Below are 8,631 nucleotides of genomic sequence, written 5' to 3'. Positions count from 1 at the left end.
CTTTGTGTGTACATGTGTGAGTGGAACTACAAACAGGAGGTTTCTCACAGGAGAGAGGAGCCCCTGGGAAGGCTACTGGGACCTAGGTCTTACAAGGAAAAGAAAGGAAGACATGACTTTATTAGAAAAATAAAAAAAACTGAGGTGATGGGTTGGTGTGTCATTAACGGATGCCTTGATGGATGAGGCTGCTTTTAGCTGCACTGGCCTTCTCCCGTTCCCGTCGTCGTGCAGGGTCCAACTCAAAGCAGCGCCACAGCCGCAGGGTCTCATCTGCTGCTGCTGATGCCACTGTGGCCCCATCTGGGCTCATGGTCAGACTCAGGACCCGTGCTGTGTGACCTAGGACAAATTAAGAGTAATTTATGTGAACACTGACATATACATAGTCCTCTAATTTTGACAGCCCCCTTGAAATGTGTAGTACACCGTAAGATTAATTAAGATATACAAGTCAGTGGTTTTCAGTGTATTCAAAGTTGTGCAACCATTGTAACTATTTAATCTCAAAATATTTTCATCACTCCCATTACCTTCTCCCCTAGGCCCCAATAATCTGTTTTGTCTCTGCATTTACCTGATCTGGATGTTTCATATACATGGAGTCATACAATATGTGGCTTTTTGTCTCTGCCTTATTTCATTATGCCACCTACCTTTGAGTTCAGCCACTTTGGCCATGGTTGGGTATTTCCAAATAACCAGCTGATTCTGGGCAAAGCCATGGCCTGAGATAAGCTCCTTATAGTGGGGAGACCAGAGGATAGAGCACACCTGAGGAGAGAAGCTGGTGTAGGTATGAAATACAGCTAAGGATACTCAAATCAGAACTGAGTCCATTCTAACATAAAGCACCCTGCTAGGTACTACAAACTCACTTGAATGGTCATAGTCCTTAAAAAACCCTTTTAGAGACAATTTTCCATTTTATAGATAATCAGAAAGAAGTTTGATAAATTGCATACAAGTTGTTAGGTGACAGAGCCAGAATCTGAACTTAAGCCATCTGGCTCTAGAGTCCATTCCTAGAGTAAAGGCTACATGTTGGGGGAATGAAAGGAGAGGAAGCCAGAGTGGCTGAAAGGAGGCCTACCCTCAAGACCTCAAATATCCTAATGGATTGGGATTGTATGCTGTAGGTGATGAGAAGCCAGTATAGGTTTAAGGAGGATAGTAGAGACCACTCAGATCAGAGAGCAAAAGGATAGATTGGAGGAGATGAAGAATGTTTAGAGGTAGGCATGGTGTTACACAGCTGAATTTCAGCTATTCAGGAAGCTGAGGCAGGAGGATCACAAATTCAAGGTCAGCCTCCACTACTCAGTGGGACCCTGTCTCAAAATAGAAAAGAACTGGGCAGGGCTGGAGTTGTAGCTCAGTGGTAGAGGCACTTGCCTGGTATGTGTGGTACCCTCAGCACCACATATAAATAAAAGATCCACTGACAACTAAAAAATAAAATTATAAAAAAGGGTTGGGCGCCTAGTTCAGTGGTAAAGCTCTTTTGGATTCAATCCCTTGTATGGTTAAAAAAAAAAAAAAATGCTTGGAGATCAGTGAGGAAACCTTATTGTGCCTTTCCTGGGAAGGATGAGGCGAAGTGGAGAGGACAGATGTGAATGATATTCTAAGGTAAAACATAAGATTCTGGTGATTCTGGTGAGGATAAAAAATTCTAGTATACCTCTCAGACTTCTGAGCACGTTCTGTCATTCTGAAGCAATATAAGAGGAAGAACACATTTCAGGGAGATGGGACATTAAGGAGGTGGGAGTGCCTAGAGGACATAACAGCCAGAGATAAGTCAGACTGTTATCTGACTTATGGAGCTAATGAATAAGTACTAAGTCAGAAGTTTGGAAATCACTAAGGTATAGAGTTGGTGAAGACATTGGAGTAGACATGGTTGCCTAGGCGGACCACACAGAGTAATAATACTTCAGGACAGGCTGGAATACGTAAAAGACTACCTGGGAATGGGCATCTACAGCACTCAGACAGGCTCCAGAGCAGACATTCCAGATGCGAATGTGTCGGTCACTGGTGCCCCCTCCTGTTGCTAGGATATTGGACTGCCATGGACACCATGCTACAGCCTAGGTGGGACAAAGGCAAGGTCAGTGGGTACTAGAGATAAACAAGAGGCTATCAAGGTTATAAGATGAACCCAATCCAATCTCAACATCCCATCACCCTTAATATTCCCCAGGTTATAGCTCTGGAATTGTAGAGACCTAGCCCAGCCCCTATCTCACCTTAACAGCACCTTGATGCTGGGTGAATGTTTGCAGGGGAACCCAGCCACTCTCTCCTGGAGCACTAGGCCACACGTTGACCAAGTTGTCATTGCCACCACTAGCCAAATGTCGTCCATCTGGGGCCCAACACAGTCCACACACTTCCTGGCTGTGGCCACTCAGTGTGGCCACATGGTGGTCTGCTACCCGAACATCATGGTGGTGGATGTGGCCAGAGCGTGAGCCACTGAGGGAAGAATTAAGAAATTCAGGTTCTACAGCAGCCCCAAATGCAAGCCAGAGCTGCTTTAGTTTAGAGGTATTTAGTCAGAGGCATGGGGAGGCAGAAATCAGACTGATTTTGCCAGTCTAGCAAAAACCACTGACCTGGACAGGATATAGCTATTCCAACTTAGGGAGCTCACTCGGGCAGAGTGACTAGTCATGTTTCGAAGTCGTTTCTGCTGTTGTACATCCCATAGCTAGAGAGAGAACACCACTAAGATCAGAAATTGAGGTTTGGCAATAAATATCCTCTAGCTAGACAAGTCCTTGGGGTCTGATGTCAATAGAACTGCAGTGTAGGTACCAGTCTCACCTGCACCTCTGCATTGCTGGTGCCTACAGCCAGGTAGTTGCCCTCTTTAATCCAGGCCACAGAGGATACATAGTCTCCAGGCTGCTCCATTTGCAACAACTGCAGGATGTCACCAGAACTTGCACTCCACAAATATACACTGTTGTCCAGTGCCACAGCCAATACATTTCCAGAGCTCCAATCCACAAGGTTTAGGTCTAGCAGAGGCAGAAAGGGAAGAGCATGAAATTCCTTGTTTGCCTGGTCCCCAAGTCCTTTTTTCTCCATTGATGGGCAACAATAAAACTGCACTTACAATAGTCATTTCGGATTTCAGGAGCATCCAGGATCCGATCTGGCAGGGAAGGAATGTAACGGCAGGTCTTCCGGCTGGAGCCAGGAGTGGCCTTCTGGCTATAGAGTACTTTCAGTCTGTTCTGGTAGCCTGTGGCAACGGAGTGGGTCTAGACCATGGGAAAACTGACACCTCCCTTGCCCTCAGCCTTAGGTGAGAAGAGCAAACAGCATCTCCCTCAGTCCCTGGGAGTGGACTGACACCAACCTCCAAGAACCAAGAACTTCAGGTCTTACCTTCTGGGGCATTCTGTGGTTTTCCACTGAGTCGGAGGATCTTAGCTTCTTCCACATCAAAACCGTTCAGGTTCAAAGCCCAGGCTTTCTGATGCTCCTAGCATATAAGAGTGATGGTGAGGCAGGGTGGGATCCAGAGGCCACAGTCAGATCCCATGCCTTGCTCCTCTCTGAGAAACATACCTTTTTTGTGGGCGTCTGGCTGTTTTCAGGCTGGTTCTCCTTGCTCAGGAGGAAGCTAGCCACCTCCATCTGGGAAGCACTGCGATGGGGGATATAGCGGTCACCGCCAGGTTTGCTAGGGGTGGTCTGAACCTTGGAATTAGATTTGCCTGGGGCCGGGAAAGAAAAGCCATACAGTCTGACCAGGTTCCTGGTGGGAACACGAAGCCTTCTCTGGGCCATCCCCTCTCCTTCCTAGTGTCCCGTCGCATGCCACTAACCAGGAGTTCGGCCTGGGGTCCTGCCAGCGCTGTGGGATCTGTTGGCTGCCCGCATGGGCGAGGGGGCCGGCCCCGCTGCTTCTTTGGCTTTGCGCTGCCAGCGCGCGAGGGGTGCATTGGGGATGGGTGCGTCCAGCTGAAGCAGGGAGTGCAGGTCGCTCTCGAACACGAACTGCGCCATGGGAGCGCCCGGAAGGGAAAGGGGTCCTGAGAGTTGGTGCCCACTGTGAGCCCTGGAAGAAGAGGCGACCAGGCTCAGGGAAGGCTTGAGGCTCCTTCGTTCCCGGCCGGCTTCACTATCAGGCCGCCCTCGGCTGCAGCCCCTCCCGGCCTAGCAGCTCCCCCACCCCCCGGCGAATCCCTCGGTTCGGCCCAGCAGCCCCTCACCGTGCGTTCCGGAGCAGGTTCCAATCCCGGACCGGCTTCTGCACTACTGAGCAGTACCTCTTAAACTCTCCGCTCCGAGCGCTCATTGGCTCCTTCAAAACCCAACCGTCGCAACCGTTGTTCTCGCCCATTGGCCTCTATGGCATAGAGGGCGGGTCTTCCGGTACAAGACAGGTCTCACGAGAGTGCAGTAAAGGAGCGTGATTTGAATGAAGGGTGGGAGAGAGGTCTGAAGCCGGTATCCCTGGGAGAAGGAGACTGAAAGTGGTAGGGGCAGGCGCGGCGCGCGTAGGGCGGGGCCTGCGTTGCTTCCGCGTTCCCGAGTCGCTTCCATTCATTCTTCAGGGTTCCCTCACCCGCTGCAGGGATCGGCCTCGTTCGCCTGAGGGTCAGAGATCCCGAGGAAGTGCTCACGTAACGCCTACCAGTGGATCATATTTATGGTACCTACTCGCAGGACTCGGTGGAATGACCCGAAGCACTTGAGCCCTTCAGAGAAGGGAAAGGCGAGCCTGCGGGTGGCCGACAAGCAGGGGTGGGGACAGGAAGAAGACCGGAGCTAGTTAGGGTGCTACCCGCTAGCCAGGAACCCTGCTAGGAGGAACACGTGTGTTTGTTTTATTTTGCTTCTCGTTTTACAGACAAGGAAAATGACGCTGAAAGAGAAGTGAATGGAAAATAAGTTTAGACTGCCCTATGGGAGACACTGTTGCTTACTCTCTGGGGCTTTAGAGGTGTCTAGAACAATAGACATCCTATCTCACCTGTGCTTGTGCACCCTTCTTATGGGCAACACATTCGTATTTTATAGATAAGGAAAACAAGGCCCAGGGAAGGAATTTGCCCAAGGTTATTCAAAGAAGTTGGTAGGAATCCAAGTTCAGTTCAATCTAATGTTCTAATGATGACTTGAATGAATTATGTCATTATAATTCACGCTGTCACTCAGAAGTGAAGCAGCAGTAATAGAAATAATGGGCACCATTTATTGACTGTCTGCTAACTACTATGTTAAAACAGTTACATTCATTTTTTTAGTTAAATCCTCGAACCCACAAGGCAAATATTTGCATTTCACAGAAAAAGAAACTGGGTCAGAATGAGGTTAGAAACTTGAGCAAAGGCACACAACCAGTATTAAGTAGTGGAGCCAGGATTCAAAGTATTGAAGTAACTTCTGCAATCCTAACAATATGTTATACTGATTAGGAATGGCTGACAAGTCAGGTTTTCAATCATTAGCCAGAGATCAACCCTGATGATGACAGAGAAAAAACTATGGCTGTTAGTCCAAACTTAATATTGTTATCTTCAACTTTGAAGAATTCATTTTTTTCTGTTTCCAATTCACTTGGAAAACAAGAGGGTTAATGTCTTAGGGTTATAAGTGGGGAGTTCCTGAACCCCAAAAAACTTAGAAAAGGCAGTCTAGTGTCAGGCTTAAGTGTTAAGCTAAGGAGTTTGGATATTATCTATCAGGTACTGTGAAGCCATTGGGGCTTTCTGTGTAGAGAAGGACCAAACAAAACATATCTGAGGTGGAAAACTGGCCAAAAATTGCAACTTCTGGACTCAGGATAATTAGAGAAGAAGGATGAGAATACAACCTCAGAGAATCTGTACATTTCAAAGTAAAGGCATGAAAGAGGTTATATGGACATGGATCTCACAGTGGGAGGGCCTGGAATGTGATAGAAAGTGGTCAAACTGAATGATGACAGTAGAGGTCAACTCTGACCATGGAGAAATAAATCACTGGTGACTTTGGAGAGGACATGATCAGAAAAGTGGTGCTGGAGACCTATTTAAAAGGGGTTGTGCAGGGTTCGGTGGCCCATGCCTGTAATTCCAGTGGCTTGGAAGGCTGAGGCAGGAGGATTATGAGTTCAAAGCCAGCCTCAGCAAAAGTGAGGCACTAAGGAACTTAGTGAGACCCTGTCTCTAAATAAAATACAAAATAGGGCTGGAGATGTGGCTTAGTGGTTGAGTGCCCCTGGTACCAAAAAATAAAAATTTTAAAAAAGGGTTGTAGCCAGGCATGGTGGTGCACACTGCTAATCCCAGAAAGTGGAGGCAAGAAGATTGCAAGTTGAAGGCCTGCTTCAGCAACTAAGTAAGACCCTGTTTCAAAGTAAATAAATAAATAAATAAATAAAAACCGGCGTTGGGGTTGTGGCTCAGTGGTAGAGTGCTCACTTAAAGCAGATGAGGCACTGGATTTGATCCTCAGCATCACATAAAAATAAAGGCATTGTGTCCACCTACAACTAAAATAATAAAATAAAATAAATTTAAAAAATAAAATAAAAACTGGAGATGAAGCTCAGTGGTAAAGCATTCCTGGGTTTAATCCCCAGTATCAAAATAAACAAAAGGGGTTGCAGAAAGAATGGGATAGGGAGAATGTGGTGTGGAGCCTGCAATCATGGGCTACTTCTGTAGCCCAGCCTCTGATCTCTGTAAGTTTGCTAGGACTACTGTAACAAATTATAAATTGGGCCGCTTAAATGAGAAAAATCTGTCTCACAGTTCTGGGGACTAGAAGTAACAGGTCAAAATGTCAGTAGGTTTAGTTCTTTCTGAGGCTGTGAGGAAGAATCTGTTCTATTCCTCTCCCCTAGCTTCTGGGGTTTCCTGGCAATCTTTTTCCTGGCAATACTTATAGAAGTATTCCCCTGATCTCTGCCTTCATCTCCACTTGGCTTTCTTCCTGTGTTGATTGATCTATGTCCAAATTTCCCTTTGTATAAGAGTACCATTCATATTGGATTAGGGCCTAGGACCTCATCTTAACAAATTTTTTATGCAATAACCCTATTTCCAAATAAGGTCATATTTGAGGTACTTGGGTTAAGACTTCAACATAAGAATTTGGGAAGGGGACACAATTAAACCCATAATATCCCATTAATGGAAAAAAAAAAAAAAACCCAAAGGCCAAGAAAACCCACTGCTTCAGGCCATATGAATCAGCCTTGCAGAGAATAGGGCAGGGTGGAAAAAGATAGAGTGGATCTGGATAGGGCAAATGGATAACATACAGCATATCCATTCCCATAATTCACCCCCCACCCCAAGCCATGTTAAAAGTTCTGACTCTACTCCTAAGGACTCAAGGTGGGGGGAGCATGAGCTTGAGCTGTTTATTCCCCTGGCTTCCTCCTGGCCACATCCCCAGAGATTGACTGCATGACCCTACCAAAGGCCACAACACCTGTCAGGCAGCCCTCTCTCCAGGTCTGGTAACCACTCCCTCTCCTTACTCCTGATGTTTAGGATTGATGCCAGCTTCCTGATTTTTGTTAGCCTTGGGGATACTGCATTGTTCTTTGATGGTTTTCCCAAATCTTGCCCTCATCTTTTGCCCTTTATTAAACTCTCAACAAATTACCCAGTTTGAGTCTACCATTGGTTCCTTCCAAGACCCTGATTTAAAACAGGGGGTATATTTGGAGCTAGCAAACAAACAAAAATCATTTGTTTAAGAGTTAGAATGGGTTAGGGGAATCCATAACCCGAGTTGTTTAAGCATATTTATTGCTGCTCATGAATGGCTTAGAACACGAAGGAAGTTAGTATGAGGTTAAGGTAACATTGTCCAGAAAGATTTTATTCATTTACAAAACATTTGTTGAAGGCCTAGCATCATGCACCACGTGATATTCTAGGTGCTAGAGGAAAAGGACAAATAAATCATGGTTCTTGTCCCCTGCAAAGAACTCACAATATAGTAGCAGGAGGCAGACATGTAAACAGTTACTTGCATAAAGTATAACAATACTAAAGAAGTCTGGGTTGGATCTAAGAACTTTGGAATTGTCAACATATAGTAAAGTCCATGAGAACACACAGGCTGGAGATTAAGAATGGAGTCTTGGAGCTGGGGATGTAGATCAGTGGCCAAAAGCATGCCTAGCAAGGTTCTGGATTACATCCCCAGTACTGCCAGAAGAAAAACAAGTAATGGAATCTTGAAAGACTACAATAGTTAAAGAATCAAAGAAATTCTGGAATAAGTGAAGAAGGAATAATTATAACAGTAGTTCAGATATATTAAGCATTTACTATATCCTAGGCACTTTTGTTTTACCTAGGTTGTCTCACTAATTCTTTTCATGACACCAGTGGTGCTGTTGTTATCTGTTTTATTGATGCAAAAACTAAGGATCAAAGACATTCAGTTTTTTGCCTTAGGTTGCACAGCTAGCAAGTATGAAAGACAGAAACTGAACCTATGTCTGGCTCCACAGTTTATCTCTAACAGTATACTTAGGCAGGAGCAGAATCCAAAGAGGTGCCAGTGTGGAAGCCAAGGTAGGAAAGAATTTAAAGGAGAAATTAGTCAACTATAACAAATGCCACAGAGAGATCAAATAAATTGATGATTAACAAGATC

At 45.6% G+C, this 8,631-nt stretch overlaps 1 protein-coding gene across 1 annotated transcript; it reads right to left on the bottom strand.

Moving 5' to 3' along the window:
- Positions 1–163: 163 nt before the first annotated feature.
- On the bottom strand, positions 164–4,281 carry Cdc20 (cell division cycle 20). Its single transcript, XM_026397781.2, has 11 exons — positions 4,236–4,281; positions 3,849–4,081; positions 3,589–3,737; positions 3,406–3,502; positions 3,131–3,259; positions 2,836–3,032; positions 2,625–2,719; positions 2,256–2,484; positions 1,971–2,096; positions 657–774; positions 164–342 (listed from the first exon to the last, which is right to left on the bottom strand). The coding sequence occupies exons 2-11, from the start codon at positions 4,027–4,029 to the stop codon at positions 164–166; spliced, it is 1,500 nt and encodes a 499-aa protein (XP_026253566.1). The 5' UTR covers positions 4,030–4,081; positions 4,236–4,281.
- Positions 4,282–8,631: the final 4,350 nt, after the last annotated feature.

The sequence above is a fragment of the Urocitellus parryii genome, chromosome 11 (genome assembly GCF_045843805.1).
Source record: "Urocitellus parryii isolate mUroPar1 chromosome 11, mUroPar1.hap1, whole genome shotgun sequence".
In the NCBI taxonomy this organism is placed as follows: Eukaryota; Metazoa; Chordata; class Mammalia; order Rodentia; family Sciuridae; genus Urocitellus; species Urocitellus parryii.
Note: the sequence above shows the minus strand (reverse complement) of the source record. Positions and strands in the feature narration are given on the sequence as shown.

Coding starts and splice junctions, on each gene's coding strand:
- Cdc20 (XM_026397781.2), bottom strand. CDS start 4,029: ATGGCGCAGTTCGTGTTCGAGAGCGACCTGCACTCCCTGCTTCAGCTG. Junction 2,720..2,835: donor CCAGCAATGCAGAGGTGCAG/GTGAGACTGGTA, acceptor TTCTCTCTCTAG/CTATGGGATGTACAACAGCA. Junction 343..656: donor CAAAGTGGCTGAACTCAAAG/GTAGGTGGCATA, acceptor AATTTGTCCTAG/GTCACACAGCACGGGTCCTG.